The sequence below is a fragment of the Elephantulus edwardii genome, unplaced genomic scaffold (assembly GCF_000299155.1).
Source record: "Elephantulus edwardii isolate Elephantulus edwardi_28Jun2011 unplaced genomic scaffold, EleEdw1.0 scaffold00101, whole genome shotgun sequence".
NCBI classification, from domain to species: Eukaryota; Metazoa; Chordata; class Mammalia; order Macroscelidea; family Macroscelididae; genus Elephantulus; species Elephantulus edwardii.
This window is the reverse complement of record NW_006399851.1, coordinates 3888255-3905889: the sequence shown is the minus strand read 5'-3', so window position 1 is coordinate 3905889 and position 17635 is coordinate 3888255. Positions and strand designations below refer to the sequence as shown.

At 43.0% G+C, this 17635-nt stretch overlaps 1 protein-coding gene across 3 annotated transcripts in view; it reads left to right on the top strand.

Moving 5' to 3' along the window:
- The window catches only part of TFAP2A (transcription factor AP-2 alpha (activating enhancer binding protein 2 alpha)), a 31726-nt gene extending 15601 nt beyond the window's left edge, over positions 1–16125 (top strand). Inside the window, exons 1-7 of one of the 3 annotated variants that reach the window (XM_006891598.1) lie at positions 1–799; positions 2017–2451; positions 5477–5528; positions 7505–7736; positions 9803–9921; positions 11742–11883; positions 14059–14849. In XM_006891598.1, the coding sequence (XP_006891660.1) occupies positions 773–799; positions 2017–2451; positions 5477–5528; positions 7505–7736; positions 9803–9921; positions 11742–11883; positions 14059–14347 (1296 nt within the window). In that variant the 5' untranslated portion in view covers positions 1–772 and the 3' untranslated portion in view covers positions 14348–14849. Of the gene's footprint in view, positions 800–2016; positions 2452–5476; positions 5529–7504; positions 7737–9802; positions 9922–11741; positions 11884–14058 lie in introns of all 3 variants that reach the window. The other 2 variants (XM_006891597.1, XM_006891596.1) reach the window with 2 other exon arrangements.
- The last annotated feature ends 1510 nt before the right edge of the window (positions 16126–17635 follow it).

The window sequence follows — 17635 nt, the reverse complement described above, 5'->3', positions numbered from 1 at the left end:
CCCTCTCCTCTCCCTCTCCGCTGCCTCCCTCGCTCCCTCTTTCTCTTTCACTTTTGCCTGCCCTGCCACCTTTTAAAATGTTGCCCCTTCCCTGTGATTCGCCAGCCGCCTCGCCGCGGCCCCCCGCGCGCTCGCCCGCTCCCTTGCCCGCCCGCTTTTTGTCTCGCGCGCGCCCTCGCCCCACCTCCGATTTGCTACACTCGGGCGCCGTCAATGGACTGCATTGAGAGCCGGCTTCGGCGCGAGTGGCCTCGCCGCTTCACGCTGCATTTCCAGGCATTCTTCCCTTATTAAGTATTCGTGTCATATTAATAGTCATGAATATCTGCTATTAGGAGGCTCCAGGAACGCTGCCCGGCGTGGGTATTAGAAGCTCCAGCGAAGCCGCCGCTGAGAAAAGAGGGGGAGACACGGATTAAGGCACACGCACGCACACACACATCCACATCCACTTTTTTTTTTCTTTATTCATTTTTCCGTGTTTGGGGTTGCTAATTTTTGGTGAAAGAACTTTGAATCCGAACCTAACGCGCTGGGATAGAGACGGTGGGTCCGACTGACTGAAGGCGCCGCGCGAATCAGCGGTTCGAGTTCGAATGGAGCCGAGCGGGGCGCCCGCGCTCGGCGGAGCCTCGGCGCCTTGACTCGAGTCGTGGGTGGCGCAGGGCTCGCGGCGCCTTTTGTGTGGGGCGCGCTCGGGCGGAGGGGCGCCGGGCTCTCCAGCCTTGCTGGATTTTTTCCACCCTGACTCGTTACCCCAGACTCTTCGCAGATGTTAGTTCACAGTTTTTCAGCTATGGTGAGTCCCATCCCCACCCTCCCATCTCTGTTTCTTTAGGAATTCAGCTCTGGAAACCTGGGTCCTCGAAGCTGGCAGAGAGCTCTGGTGTAGGGACCAGGTTTCCTTCAGGGCACCCCTTTTCATGTGCATTTCCCTTTCCTCTCCGGCTCTTTCCCATTTCTAATTCCGATTGCATTGTGCCCTTCTCCTGGCCTCTCCCCGCACGCAGACCTACCTCCCGGCGGCTTCTCAAGGCGTGTTTCTCACTGCGTTCATCTTTATTTCCTCGCTTGTTCATTTGTTCGGGAGATATTTCTAAATTTGAGATTTAATCCGTCTGCAGGGGGGTTAGAAACGCAGCCCAGTGTGCCTCCTACCCCGGGGCCCCGCAGCTGAACCTCCAAGGGTTTACATTCCCTGGAATCAACTCCGTTCGTTCCCCCCCCCCCCCTCAAGCAAATTGCTAGAGAGGCACATAAAGTCAGGCGTTTCTTCTGCCCTTTGGGGCTCGGGTGAAAGGAGCGGGGGCCTCCGCCCTGGGGTGCACCTCTCTCCTTTAAACCCAATAAGGCTGAATCTATTTTCAACCTTGATTTGCCGTCCCCCACCATCATCTTATCCATATCGTAAATCGACCCTGTCGAGAAAAAGGCTCCCGAGGAAGCAGAAAAGACAGACCCCGTTCCTGCAGTTAAAACCTTTGAGCTAGTAATTTAAACGTGTGCGTTCGTTACAGCCCCTCTGCGAAGTATGTTTCTATTTAAATAGTCATGAAATGGTAACAGCCTTTGAACGTTTATGATTTTCCCCCCCTTCCAAATAAATGGAACAGAATAAACAATAACAGTGGCAGGCAGGTTCAAATTCGGCAAGAAAGAGAGAAAAGGCCGCTTTGGCTGTTTAATATTTAGGAGGAATTTTAATTTTGCTTAAAGGAGGTTCCACGCCTCAGGGTAACGGGCTGAATTTCAGGAGGCCTTTTTGTAACATCTCTCTCTCTCACACAGACACACATACACACACGTTGAAAGAAATGCCCATGGAAGGTCTCTTGTGCACCCATTCTTGTATTCCCTCACATTTTTGGAAGGGTCCTTTTACTCTTGGGGTATTTTCCGAAATTAACAATTTAGAGCTGGTTTGGGCTACAGACCTGCGTCCAGCCCTTTGCATTTAGTGTGGACGACTCACTCGCTGCCTGGTTTCTTATGCCTTCCCCTTCTCCTCTCTTCCAGGACCGTCACGACGGCACCAGCAACGGGACTGCACGGTTGCCCCAGCTGGGCACTGTAGGTCAATCTCCCTACACCAGCGCCCCGCCGCTGTCCCACACCCCCAATGCCGACTTCCAGCCTCCCTACTTCCCCCCGCCCTACCAGCCCATCTATCCCCAGTCGCAAGATCCTTACTCCCACGTCAACGACCCCTACAGCCTGAACCCCCTGCACGCTCAGCCGCAGCCGCAGCACCCGGGCTGGCCCGGCCAGAGGCAGAGCCAGGAGTCTGGCCTCCTGCACACGCACCGGGGGCTGCCCCACCAGCTGTCTGGCCTGGACCCTCGCAGGGACTACCGGCGGCACGAGGATCTCCTGCATGGCCCGCACGGGCTCGGCTCAGGACTCGGAGACCTCCCGATCCACTCCTTACCTCACGCCATCGAGGACGTCCCGGTAAGTGGCTGCGGGGGGCGCGGGGCGCAGGGGTGACCGCAGCGCTTACGCACCCGCTCAGGGTGCGAGTGACATCGAACCAGGGGGTCTGGCCTTTTTCTCAATAATAGTCACTTTGTATTTTTATTACATTTTTTTGTGAGGGGGGTAGGATAGGGTGGAGATTCTATGAGGAACCACACAAACAAGCGAACTTAAAAAAGAAGTAGTTGAGAGCTGTTTCCCTAGAACAATGGTTCCTGGAGCGCCTCTCAAACAATGCCGGCCCTGCCATTTCCACCAACACAGAAATAAATCAGGCGAATGTCACTATTAACAATTATCATTCCCTGGCGATGAGAGGAAACTCTTTCGTTTGGGATAGGATCTAATTCCACCGCTTGCTCGGTCGGTGGGGATTTCTCTCTGTTCTGGGAATGACGTTAAATTCAACTGGGGGGAAAATTTTCCCTCATTAAATGCTCTTGCAATTAAACCAAAAATGTGTAAAGGACATGCTAAGAAAATAATTTTTTAACAGGATTTTACGAGCATTAGTGAAACCTAAAAGTTATGTGTACATACTATGCTGATTAAAGTAAACAGCAAATCCGAGCAGAGGGACCTCTTCCTAGGGGTGCTAAGTGCTGACCTCATAAATCATTAGTTGGGTTCCCAATGCCTATCAGAATCTGCTACAACCCATATTAAATTAAATGTTTTTAAACTGTTGGGTAATGCGTTATTTGAGTTCTGATTTAGTTATCAATAAAAGCAGTTTAAAATGATTTCTAAATGAGCATGGTATTAGCACATCTACTATTTACAATGAAAACCAGGCTATTGATAATTTGAAAATACTTTCCAAAATTAAATTTGAACCAGCATCTCTGCTTCAATCCTCCATATTTATGGTTCCCTCACAACCTTCCTGAAATGGAATTAGAACAAGCCAATAATTTTATTAAAGCTGTAAAGGCTTCTGTTAAAGCTGCTTTTCTTTGGAGAGGAAATGTATCTGGATGTGATTTTTGCTAAAATGCTATTTCAAATTATTGCATCAAATATTGTAGCAGTATGTCCGTTGACAGTTTAATGATTACTGCATGAGATTGCAAGGGAAATGGTCAGATGAACTTGCCTGCATACTTGGTGAATTTAAAAACATTTAGTTTCCATAGGAAAATAGAAAATTTATGACATCTCTCATTTTGTTCCGTTAATCACTCAAATTTGTTGTATATATTTAGCAGGATTGCTTGGAAAGCAGGAAAGAAGGCATTTAATTCAAGGGTAGAGCTTAGTAAGCATTTTATGTATCTGTTCTCATACTTTCATGTTTTAGGTTCTAGTGCTTGCAATTTTTCTTTTTTTAATATAAGAAGAATAATAATTTAGAAAAGAGCTTCTTTTTTTTCAGTTAAATAAAGTTGTGGTTGTTTTAGCTCTTCTCAAAGAGACTCTTGAATCATGCTTCTTGTCTGCTTGCTATTTGGGACTGAGTAGCAGGATAATGTTGCAAGCATTGGAACAGTTGTGCTCTAGAATTGTTTTCTGTGAAAATTCCAAGGCAGCTGATGTGAATTCTTCACACCTGTAAAGTCTCTCTCTGTGGTGAAATTAGTTAAGAGAAATTAGCCAAAAGATCAAATGAAAACAAGGAAGCTGTTGCTGCTCTTCCCTCTCCCTCCCCCACCTTTTAAGAAAAGTTCTTTCAAAGGAATTTGGGTCAGGAAAAGGATTGTTTTCAATTTTCCCATCACATCAACAGTTAATAAGAATGACTGCTAAATATTTAAGAAAATCAAGTTGATGGTGAAAATTATTTAATCATTAATATCGCAGTGGGATTTTAAACTTAACAGTCTTCCCTGTATGGACAAGGTTTAGAAATAACACAAATAAAAGTATTATACCACACTACATTTACTTTATGGGTGTAGGGTGCATACATAAAGGGATCATATTTCCCTATATAGTTAAAACACAAGAACTGCAGCAGTAGTCATTTCTGAACATTTCTCAATTTAATTATACTTAAATCCAGAAGCACTTTAGGCAAGTTACAAATGAGAGCATTGAGTATAATAAAACCTGTAATAAAGCAACTTAGTACCATCCACCCGGAATCATTGCGATCAGGCACAATTAACAGGAGCATAAATCCAAGACAGAATGGAAAATGTTTGAATCAGTATTATTGTTGGACAAAGACTAGAGGAGGAAGTAATAGTTTTTTAAATGGTAATGCCTGTGTTTGGTAATGATTGCGAAATCTTCTATCTCAGCAGCCCTGGTGCTAATTTGTAAACACAGCCAGACATTATATTGCCTGTCAGTTTCTGCATTAGAAAACATGATTTCATTTTACTTTCTAATCACGTTTTTACTCTACCAAATACACACACACTTACACATCCATCTCTAAGAACAATCTAAATAATGGAAAAAACACACACCACAATATACCTGCTGCTGGATAACAAAAAAAATAAAAATCAACCTAGAGAGGGTTCTTTTGTTGGTTGTTTTCATCTTCCTGATACCAGTTTCTGCTTTTCCATAAGTGAAGGTGTGCACCAGTTAGCTTTTTTATTGTACCCCTTTAAAACATTTCCACAGGGCTTCCAAAGCTCTCCTTCCCTGCTATTTCTATTGTGTGTCTGCCTGAACACAGGAATTGCTAGAGTCTGAAGGTGTCAAGATGCCAAACTAAAACTGGGTGCATTTTTAAAGGCTGAACCAATTCTGAAAGATTAGATGCTCCAAAACTTGATTTCCAAAAAAAAAAGTTTTATACCTTCTTTCCCATCCCCTTCAAATGCGGACTGTTAACTGGGGGAGGAGACAGTGGCTGTGCAATGAAACCTCTTGAGTTGCAAAGCCCCAAATTCAATAAGCCAAGATGAGATGTTTATATATAAATGTCATTATATGGAGGGAAAATTTTGGTTCTACACCTTCCCCTCCCCATATCTTGCACAGAATATTCATTTCCTTTTGTTTTGATTATACACTTACATCCATGTGTATCCTTTTGTTGCAGCATGTAGAAGACCCGGGTATTAACATCCCAGATCAAACTGTAATTAAGAAAGGTAAGCCATTTCCTTCTGCATTCCAAGCATGTCCTTACAGGCACAGTGCTATTTAAAAGAACTTGCAGAGCTGTATTTCTCCTCCCCCCCTTCAAATAGGATTTCCTAAAAGCTCAGAATTAGCAAACAGATAGGCATAAAACAGCAATGGTTACAGGATCAGCTTTCTGTGTGTTAGTAATGGCAACAGGCTAGCTTTGTTTTGATTCCTGATTTGACCATTTAATGAAATGATATCTGGGTAAATGTATAAAATGTGCACTACTTGAGTTGACTTGGAAGTGACATTTTAATTGTGAAATGATTTAATAGTTAATCCATTGTGAATGTGTAATGATAAAATAGTGCAAATAATGTAAAATTAAAATAATTTTTAAAAAATCAGCTTTCAGTAGCAGAGGGAAAGGTTTCATGTTAAGTTTGTTTCTTGTTAGCTGTTTAAGGGTTTTAAAACTTTGTAAATTAGGTTAACAAATATTTGGCTTTTGGTTAAAATTAGCATCTTTCTTCAGAGGATGTCAAGATTAGTAACATTTGTTCTGAAAAGAAATTTTTCTGAACTAGAAAAGTGGCACATTATTTGAGTTTTTTATTTTCATTGTGTTTAATGAACAGAAATAAAGTTTATTGGATTAAATGCTATTCACTCTTGGTAGCAGCTTTTTTTTTTTTTTTTGTTAAGGTGGCAATGCTGTATTTCAGGATTCTAGGCACCACCAGAGGATGATGCTATATAAAACTGTTCTCATTTCTAACCCCAATCAGTATATTGTTAGCTAGTTTAAAAGTTTCATTTTTGCATCTGTGAAGTCTTTGTCACATCAAATTAGATGTGCAAGGGATAAATCTTAAGAGATGCTCTTTCCAAGTCGACATGATAATTGGCTCTTTTATTAGTAATCTCTCAAGAGTTCGTTTAACTCCTATTGTCTCTATTAGCCTCCCCAGAGCTATTAATGTCACAAGTGATCTATCCAAAACCTAGAGGCCGCCCCCCCTCCATCTAGAATATCCCCATTAAGGAAAGCATAAGGGAGGAGCACTATGATGAAAATGTGTGCATATCATTATATATATCTCCATGTGTAATTTTTATATACAAATGCATACATACTTAAATGACTTGTGAATGCATATGAGTTACATTGGTGTTGAGAAGTGCAACTCATTTGTACACTTTCTGATGGGCTTGAATTTTAAAAAAAATAATGGTGGATTAGTGAAGAGTTTATGGTTTTAACAAGAAAGAAAATACTCCCCCCTTCCTCAAAAGGAAGCTCAAGCAGAGAGGGGCTAAGAAGTACTTGCTCAACAAAAGGACACATTGCTAGTGTTCTATGGTAGGCCTGATCTTCATCACCCCTTCCCTCAGTTCAGAACTAGGCTGGGAATGGACATCCAAAACCTGAATCTTTTCAAGAGGTGAGCATAGCAAAGAACCTACTGATTTAAAAAGAAAGAAAGACTGGTGGGTGTGATGTGAGACAACCCAACTCACATCCCAGATGTATGCCTTAACGGAAATGCTCATTAACAGACTGCATTAGCATGATTTAATAAATCGGTCTTTGGAACAATTTCCGACACTAAATCCCTCACCCTACAACATAACATAACTTGTACAAGTGTAACTCCTTCCCTGAACCCTAACCCTTGTCTAGCTCTCCTTGTCTGGCGCCCACTTTTGTGGGATGCACAGAGTCAAGAGGGTCACGATTGTCACCATTCAAATCTAGACCCCCATACTTCATCTAAGAGAAAAAGGGATCCAGACAGAAAAGCAGGCCTGGCCTTGCTGGAGGCGGGGTGAAGTGCACAGTGGGGCAGGGCTGGACCCCTAAAAACCGGCCGAGCTTAAGTGGAAGAGAGGTGGAGTAAAGAGTTGGGGGATTCTAGTTCCAGAGCTGGGGGTGGGCTCTGTTGGGATGGGAGCTAGGGCCACTGTCCACAGGAGGCCTCCTCGTCTTTCTCCGCAGGCCCTGTGTCCCTGTCCAAGTCCAACAGCAACGCTGTCTCCGCTATTCCTATTAACAAGGACAACCTCTTCGGCGGCGTGGTGAACCCCAACGAAGTCTTCTGTTCAGTTCCGGGTCGCCTCTCGCTCCTCAGCTCCACCTCGAAGTACAAGGTCACGGTGGCGGAAGTACAGCGGCGCCTCTCCCCGCCCGAGTGTCTCAACGCGTCGCTGCTGGGAGGAGTACTCCGGAGGTGAGGCGAGGCCCGGCCCGACCCCACCCGGCCGCGGCTGCCAGGCACACTGCGCCTGCGTCGGCGGCTGCGGCTGCGGCTGCGGCGGCGGCGCCACCGCCGCCACCACCAGGACTCGTTCCATCGCCCTCCCTTCCCGGGAAAGAAAGGGGCGGGAAGAATAGCGTGGAACCGAGTGGGTGGGAGCCGGGGGCGGGGCGAGGTTGAGCGCGCCTGCGCTCTATGCCACCGTCGCGTCCGCTGGGCGGCCAGACGCGCGCGCCACTGGCTCCGGCGCGCACGCGCACTTTGCTTCGCTGCGGGCTCAGTCCCGGTTTCTGCAGCGGCGGGGCGCCGTGCAGCCGCCATTCGGCTGACGCGCTCACCTTGCAAGCCCAGGAAAAGTTCTTCTCAGCTTTGTCTTTCCCCAGTGTCGGGTGGACCCGTAACCGCCCATCCGCCGAGAAGGGTTTTAATAAAATGGCTTTTAACTACAGACAGTCAGTAGCTTCCTCTGCAGTCAAGCCCCACGGCTGTTGGGGCCAGAGGCTCGCGTGTAATTGTCCCTATTTCTCCGGACTCTGATGTATGCCACACTGAGCGCAAAGCTCGTGTAAACGCGTTGTTATGCAGTGGGCACCAAAGACTGCTTCTGTTTCACGCTTGGCTGAGCTTTCTTTCCCTCCTCCCCTTTGAGGTCGAGGTCGCTATGATTCTTTCTTAGATGAGATTTCCTAAGGGTGCTTGGAGGCAAGGATGGTAAAATTTTGTCTCATGTACTCTGAGTATGTTGTCAGGAGGATCTGCTAGTCCTTGGAAAAAAGACATTCTGTGAAAGGTGAAGGGTCCCAGAAAGAGGAAGTACCTCGATGAGATGGATCGACACAGTAACAATGGGCTCCAGTATGTTGGAGAGCATGAGGTTGGGGCAGGATAGGGTAAAGGTTTCAGGTCTGTTGTTCATAGGGTCACTTGGAGTCGAAATTGACTCGAGGGGACCTAAGAAGGTAAACCACTTTCGGTCTTTTTTTCACTCCTTGGTGCTTCCTCCTGTTAGAGAGGTTCACTTAAAGTTGTAAATGAAGGGTCCTTGATAGACTTTAACCCAAGTAGATTTTTTTCTTTGCGTTTTTAAAAAGTCCATTTGATATTTTTTAAATTGCTGATGCATCTATAGGCCCTGGCCATCCTTGAGGAGTATATCCACGCAAACCCAACAGAGCCATTTGGAAGATTTTTAAACCAGTTGTCTGATCTGTACCTCCTTCTCTTGGTCACTTTGCTTTTCCTTTGTAATCTTTCCCTGAAACATATTTTCTAGGCCCTCTGCCTTCTCCTTGCCTCCCGCTCCCCCTCCCCCGATATCAGAGCCTGTTTACCTAGGGGAGTATAATCTAATCCACACAATTAAAGAGCACTTGAGTAGGGAATAAAATCTGAAATTAATTAATTTGCTGTTTTATTTAAACAATTTATATTAACCACTTTCTGATTATGGGAGTCTATTTAGACATCTATTTAGAACCACCACCATTGTCCCTGAAATCAGTGGGATTTTTAAAGGCTGATATCAGCCTTTGACGTTTCTGGTTAGGCCAGTGACAAGGCATAAAAGCTGTTGGTGAAATGCCAGAGCCACTCTCAGACCCGTGAGAGTGATGATAACTTTGGTTACTGTGAACAATCTAAACTGGATCTTGCAAAGACAACTTAAAGACCCCACTGGGATTTGTGTGATTTCCCCAACAGGAAAAAAAAAATCTACAGAAAACACTTGAACTAAGAAATGCCTCAAATGCTGGAGATCTGGGCAGTTCTTGTTTGTTTGTGGTTCTTCTTTAGAGAGTTGGGAAATGAAACCTTTCAACCTGCCATCATAACTGCAATAATGGCGAACACAGGGGTTACTTTGCAGTTTAACAAGCACTTAAGTTCTAGGAACTTTCCATAGCTTTCTTTACTAAGTTCTGTAGCCATGCTTTTCAGTGTTTGAAAAGCATAATTTAGGAAGCTTTCAAAATTACTATAACAGGATGCAGAAGAAGCCAATGTTTTATAAACCCCTTTCTTGCATCTTTGTGAAACAGGGCGAAGTCTAAAAATGGAGGAAGATCCTTAAGAGAAAAACTGGACAAAATAGGATTAAACCTGCCAGCAGGGAGACGTAAAGCTGCCAATGTCACGTTGCTCACATCACTAGTGGAGGGTAAGCGAGGCTACTTGCTAACTAGGAAGGAACTGCCTTCTGGGAAAATGGCTAATGTTTAGTGGCCAGATGTTTGGTTGTATTTTGTGTCAATTGGGCAGTTTCAGCTTTCCACAGACTATACCGGAAGTGAGTGGAATTCTTGCATGTCAAAAAACCATTTGCATATACTTCTGTCTTCTTTCTCTCTACCACAAAATTACACCTCCTTGGCCCAATTCTAACCTAAACAATGTGCAAATTTAAGAAGTGCATACTCTTCAAGTTCCTGACTCCTTTGAGGAGCTCAGCAGTAAATCACTTAAGTTATTGTGACATCTGCATTTGAGAAATGCGTGACCACTACTTCCTGAATTAATTTGGGAATCTTTGACCTGCATCCTGATTTAAGACCGTTCTGAAAGCTTGGGGTTATTTGCCCTTTTAGGTTTTTGTTTTCCAAACATGTGCTCCCTTATCTCTCCTTTAATTGTGCTCCTCTTCTAGAGGGGGAGAAAAGAGAGCAGTTTGACTTTGGAGTGCTAGGATATGAACAGAAAAAAAAAGTAGGAGCTTTGTAAAAGTTTCTTACAGCAGTTTGTGAAAGCATAAACATATACATACCAGCCCGGAATCACTACCTTTTTTGCTTTCTTTATACTACTGTTGTTTTATTGAAACTAAATTGGCTTAAATTTGGATGTCTTGCAATGAGTATATGTGTAGCTCTTGCGTGTTCTCATATGTCTTGTTCGAAGTGTCTTATGCTAATAAGGAGACAAAAAGGACCTTAAATACAGGGCAGATATAAAGATGGCTTTAGAGTTAAATGAGGCATTTTGTCTGACATCTTCTATGCAAAGGCCTATACTACAGTTAAGCCCAAATTCTAGCTTTATAATTTTTTAATTAAATCTGTGGCTTTGAGGAAGATTCCTGGGAATACTATTTATTAATGGTGTTTGAAATTATGATAATATAAATAGTAAGCCCTTGTTCAGTGTCTGAAACTCGGCTATGAGCATTCAAGGTAATGCCACTATGTAAGAACCCGCTTATCTATATATACCCCAAAGGAGCTATATGCAATGATAGTGGTAGCTCAGGGTTTAGCGTGAGAATGCCTCTAGTTTTGGGGCTTGAGTCTTGTGGCAGGGAGGCAGTTTCTGGAGAACTGTTATTGTTTGTGATCCGCTCCATTTTATGGAAACAAGCTCTGCGGAGAGGGCTTTGATGCTCTAATTGGCGCATGCGTTCTTCCGGAGCTGGAGCTAATGGCAGGAAGCCCTGCAGTAAAAACCAACTGGTTCAGGAAATTAAAACCAAAGATTTGAAAATCAACAACACAGACAGACTCAGTGGAGTGACCCTCAAATCCTCTTGGTTAATCGTTTTGGATGAACAGATAATTATATGCGATCAAGTTAAAATTTAAACCTTTAGTTGTTCTCTTGCTGAAAAGCTCCAGGAGTAATTACGAATATCATTTATGCCTGTGTTGATAGGTGTGAGGTTGGAAAACAAGGAGCATTTTAAAAGAGAGGTTGCAAAACTGATGATCAGGGTGGAGGATGGGGTTGGAGTAAAGGACAGGATGTAGATTTCTGCATCATCTTGGGCTTCTATAACAGTATGTTATAGATACATCCACTAGATTCTACAGAGACGGAAGTAAAAGGATGAGAAACAAGTAGTTTCCATCAGCAACTGGCTTAAGAAATCCAGGAATCTAAGAGTGAGAAGGAAGCTAGATTATCATGTGTTAGCTCCTTCACTATGAGTTTTGTTCCCTAATCTTTCCATTCTCTCGCACTCACCTCCCTCTTTCTGCCTCTTGCCAGGAGAAGCTGTCCACCTAGCCAGGGACTTTGGGTACGTGTGTGAAACTGAATTTCCTGCCAAAGCAGTAGCTGAATTTCTCAACCGGCAACATTCCGATCCCAATGAGCAAGTGACAAGAAAAAACATGCTCCTGGCTACAAAGTAAGGCATTTACCTCAGAGGGGTCTCTATGTCTCATTGTCAAGAGAAACAAAAATAATTTCTATTCTTTTCCTTGTCTTCCTCATTTACTCTCTTGCTGTCCCCTGTTCCATTTTCCCCTCTTGTGTTCCTTGGCTTTGTTGTTAATGTTTACTATGAACATTTAACTGATCTCTGAATGAAGCTGTCAATGTGACTCCCCTCTTTTTTATTTTTGCCTTCCCCCAGCCCTTTTCATTAGTGTATGGGTGGTACAATGTATTGGCAGTGATTTGATAGAAGCTTAAGTTTGGATTTATAGGTATGTTTTAGAAAGACCAGAGTCAGAAAGAACCCCATGGGGTAATAAGCTTGCCTAGATCCATTTTTGTCTCCTATCAGTATGTCCTCCAAGGGCAAAGATTAATCAGTGGCCTGCAAAATGTGCAAGCCAGAAATTGTCCTAGTTTCAACCCTAAACCTTATTCCATTTTATACTTTTTCTTCTCTCTCTCTCTCTCTCACACACACACACACACACACACACAGAGAGAGAGAGAGAGAGAGAGGTTTTCACCTACACATGAGAGGTCAACTAGGTTTCAAAATGGCCCAAGTTCTAGTCTCCTTAGAATGTGGGCTGAAAGCCTCCCTCAGGTAGCATGTGAACAGAAAATGACTGTTATGATATATTTTCTGGAAATTAAAACACTTGTTTGGAACCCCTTCATTGTCAGATAGATGTCACATGAAGGCACTGAACCAGAGGGCAGAGGCTGAGGCCTAGGACTGGACTAGTGCTGTCAGCTGGCTTTGCAGTAGGAAGCAGTCAGTGCACCTGCCCCTCCTTAGGCCAGGTGCTGCCACCTCAGGAAATCTTCAGCTTTTTTTAACCTTCCAGACTCAGGGAAAGAGCTGCCTGCAGGTCGATCAATGCACTTTGAAAAACCCTCTCTAAAATTTTACCTCTTTCTCTTCCCTTAGCTTCCCAAGCACCTTCACATCCACTTTCCCAAAGATTTTTTTTTACAAAAAACGGTATATGGGGGTGGGGGGGAAGTATGTGGAGGGAAAGAAGCAGAATAGAAAATGAACATGTCTATTCTTTCGTGTTTTTTTTTAATTGGACTGCTTACAAAATTTTTATACGTTGTGTTTCACACAATTCTTCATTCACATTGTGTTTCATACAATCATTCTCATTCATTTTGTTTTATAAAATTAATCGTCATCAGACCTTGCCCATCATTACCCTATCTTAAATCACCGTGAATGAATCATCTCCAAGTAGTAGGTATTCTTGCACCTGTTTCTTGGTTTTTGTCTGTCACTATTTAATGATTTCTTCCCTTCTCCCTTACCCCTCCTATGTCTGGTAACCATCAGAAAATGCTTATTTTTTATGTGTAAATCTTTTTTTTTTTTTAATGCAAGGCAAAATAATCCCCAAGCATAGTGTTTGAATATGACCTGATTTGATGATAACTGATTCTCTGCAAAGGAGCAGTAAAGAGAGTCTCCTAAACAGGACAGCTGATGGCTGCTCCATTGTTGCCATAGAGTCTATTCTGACTCACGATGACCCCTTGGGCTACGCAGTTCAACTGTGCTCCATAGAGATTTTATAGTTGTAATCTTTAAAGACAGAGGGAGCTCTGGTGACCTGGTGGATAAAGATTTGTGCTGCCAACCCAAAGGCAGGTGATTCAAATCTTACCGCTTGCTCCTTGGGGAAAGAGATGGTACAATCTCCTCTTTTGTGATTTGCAGCCTCTGTAAAACCCACTGGAGGGTCAGCTAAGAGTTAGTTCTGTCCAACCCAGTGGCACATAAGAATAACATTCTTTAAAGAAGCATATAGCCAGAGCTTTTTTCCCACTGTGCCTCTGGGTACGTATTTTTAAACCACCAACCTCTACATTAGCAGTCGGGCACTAGCCGTTTGTGGCCATGAGAGACATCTATAAATGTAGGAAGGGCATAGTTTTAATGAAGGAAAGATGTTTTTGTGAAGGCTGACAGATAATGGGGTCTCCCAGCTGAGGTAGCCACCACCAGGCCAGTCTTGAGAGCATGGGTTGAGTCAGGGTCTCCAGGATCAGGGTTGAGGCTCTCAAGATGCAGTATGTAGTTTTACTCACAGGGGAGCCTCACTTGTCTCTCTTTCTTTTTCTTTCTGTTCCCTGTGTCCCGCAGACAGATATGCAAAGAGTTCACCGACCTGCTGGCCCAGGACCGCTCTCCTCTGGGGAACTCCCGGCCCAACCCCATCCTGGAGCCAGGCATCCAGAGCTGCTTGACCCATTTCAACCTCATCTCCCATGGTTTCGGCAGCCCAGCAGTGTGTGCCGCCGTTACAGCCCTGCAGAACTATCTCACTGAGGCCCTCAAGGCCATGGACAAAATGTACCTCAGCAACAACCCCAACAGCCACACAGACAACAGCGCCAAAAGTAGTGACAAAGAGGAGAAACATAGAAAGTGAAGGGTGCGGCTGGCCCTGTTCCCGCGCTCCTGCACCTCACCACCAGCCCCCAGCACCCACCAGCCCTCTCCTGCTCCCACAACTCACTCTTCAGGCGACAGCTCTGGGAAGCCCCCTCCTCCTGCTGCTGCTGTTGCTGCTGCTGCTGCCGCTACTGCCACTGCCACCTTTACCCTTGGTCCACCAAGTTCAGGGGAGGGACAGCCACTGCTGACTCAGCCCCTCTGCCTCAACCTCCCCATCAGCACCAGCCTCCCCTTGTGCCCTCCTACGGAGCCTAAGAGAACAGAACAGGCCGTGAAGCCAGCAAAGAAAAGTTCTGTCAGAGTTTGTGAACTCTTTTTTTTTTTTAAAAAAGCAAATCAACAACAACAGACAACAACAAAACAAAAACTTTTTTTCTAAAAAAAGAACATAAAAGTTTAAAAAAAATGATATGAGCTTCATAGGACTGAATCACCATCTTCCCTTACATACTTCAGTTCAGATTGTAGCCATACTTTAAAAAAAGTAAAAAAGGATAATGACATTTTTATCAGTATTGTGAATAAACTTGAACAAAATACACGAAGTTCCATGTCATGTCTTCAGTTGTAGAAGTTTTTCCTCTTCAAGGTAAAGCCACCAACTTGAACTGTCTCTGGCAACACGATTCACGGTTATATAAGGGAGTCAGTGTTCATGTCTCTGTATATATTTATTTATGTGTAATTTAATGGGAATTGTAAATATGGTGAGTCTGTTTTAAGCCTTTTTTTATTTATCTGGTGATCTCGTTTACCTCTTGTTTAGTGGGTTTTGAATCTTCCCTATTAGTTCTTCATGTGGCTCATGGTACTTATTTAGAAATCCAAGGTTTGGGGGATTGATTTTTTTTTCCTCTGGGATTCATGAATTTAGGCCTGTTGTAGCATGTTAAAGGCAACAATAAAACAACTGAACAAATTTTAAAAGAGTAAAATAAAATTTTATATAATTAGTATTACAGTTTAGCTTTTTCAGTGAACTTGAAAGAAAACAAAAGTGATATTGGACCCTGCAGAGTTTTTTTGTTTTGTTTTTGTTCTTTTTTTAACTTGAGGGGATATTTTTAGCCCTTCTATGTATTGTGGGGAGAAAAAAAAAGTTTATTTTATTTTACTGTCCTCCCTTAAAAAGCATCATTGGAGCAATAAATGGATATTGTCTTTAAACCAAGGGTTAGGGATTCTCTCTCTCTCTCTCTCTCTTTCTCTCTCTTTCTCTTCAAAGAACTTCAAACATTTGGGACCACCTGGTACTCTGTATCTTCACTGGCCGTATTGGAAGCAGTTCTAGTCGTATTGTATTGAGCTGTGCTGGCGGTAGTCACCATGCCTGTCAATGTATCATAGTCCTTTGTTGCCCAGATAAATAAATATTTGATACGCTTTATGTCGATTTTTTTTTTTTATTCAGTGGCTGTCTTTACCCAGGCGTATTTTTGTTCTTGGCAGTATTTTTTATTCAGTATGGTTACAGTAATTGAGTTTAACTCTCCCTTGGCAATTGCTCCTTGCAATAAGCAGCTGAACCCATTGTTTCCCTCAAGTATAATAAAAACTTACTTTCAACTTGGAGTTCAGAGCAGGGTATCATTTAGATATTCCACTGAGTCTGCATTCAGACAAATGATACAATAAAACTCAATATATTCTTTTGGATAAAAGATTGTTTGTACTGCTAAAGGAATGACATACTATCTTTTCCTTACTTGAAACATTCATTTTATTATTAAAAATAAAGTTTTATTTTATTTATGTTTATCCCTTAGGTTTTCATTTGTGTTTGGGAAATCTGAATATAAACCATCAGAGCTAAATATTAAGGATGACAAGGAAGATGGAGATGAGAAGAACAACCCCCCTATTAACTACATTATTTGAAATTTGTCTCAGAGGAGAATAGAAATTTAAATTGTTAGTTCATTAGCACAAAGGAAATACTTAGTCACTTAGGTTTCTCTGTGGCTAAGACATGTAAATGAGTCAAAAAACTGGGAGAAGAAAAGATGAAGTGACAGAAATAGAAGAGACCCAAAAGGGAGGGCTGTTTCCCATGTATTTTAATATTTAGAGAGGGATTCACAGTGTGCTCTTCTTAAAGTACCTCTTGAGGTAACAGAGGGCACTGAGAAATGACATTGTCCCTTGGAATATTTTCTGCTTGCCCTCTAAATGTCAGCCTACCCCTTCCTATCTGCCACCTCCCAGGGGCTTTTTAACATACAAAAGAGACTGAGGTAGGTTGCAGAGCCCAGTGAGGGAGACTGAGTCCTGCCCCCATGAACAGAAAAAGACTTCTGTCTTCTACAATTGCAGGACCCCAGTGTGCTGGCTCTTAGAGGAGGGAGGACTTCCTGGACAGAAAGAAGGCAGATGCAGAGCTTTTAAAAATCTATCTAGAAAGTCTTTGCTTTGGAAGTGAGAGGTACTTCCAATGTTTTTAAAGAAGGAAATGGAGGTGGCTAACTGGAAGGCTTATAGAAAAGGCCATAGGAAAAATATACTGGCAGGTATTGAGAACAACTAGACGACATTTGTCATTTGTTCATATGGCTTAATATTCCAAAGGACTGAGGAAGCAAAGCATTAGATAGTGTCCATTTTGCAGCCTTTTGCTTTCTAATCTCCTTATGGGAGGCAGTGCAAAATCAATCTCGACAAATGAATGAGAGTTAGTGGAGTCTAAATTCTATTTTCCAAAGCCAGAGAGTTCATAACAATGGTGGGTTTAAAAAAAAATTCAAATGGAAACTGTAGCCTCAGAACGCAACATGGCAATTGTTTTTTAAAGCGGTTATTTATTATTTCCTAGAGAGACTGGTTAACTGTAACGTAGATGTAACAAAATAATGAGGCGAATGAACCCTAACTGTACATACTCTTGACAGAAATGAAATGCATACAGCACTGTAGCAGGTGAAGTGAAGCATTGTCTATCAGGGCTGTTTTTCTTGGCTGCATCTCAGATTGTGTGGGGGACCCTAACCTCAGGCACAATAGCATTCATAAACAGCCATACATTGCTGTTCTTTCTCCAACGACACATAAATACTCATTTTAAAACGAAAACAATCTTATTAAATACCATTCATTCATATCTGGATTTACAGATGCTTGTTATGCTGGAAAACCTGAACCCAATATAATCCTTGCATCCTGAGAAAGACAGAAAGGAAATAGTGGGTTACACCATTACAAGGTCATAATAAACAATGGTTTCCAAATGCAAAGAATTAGTTCTTTTTATTCTGCTGTTGGACATTCT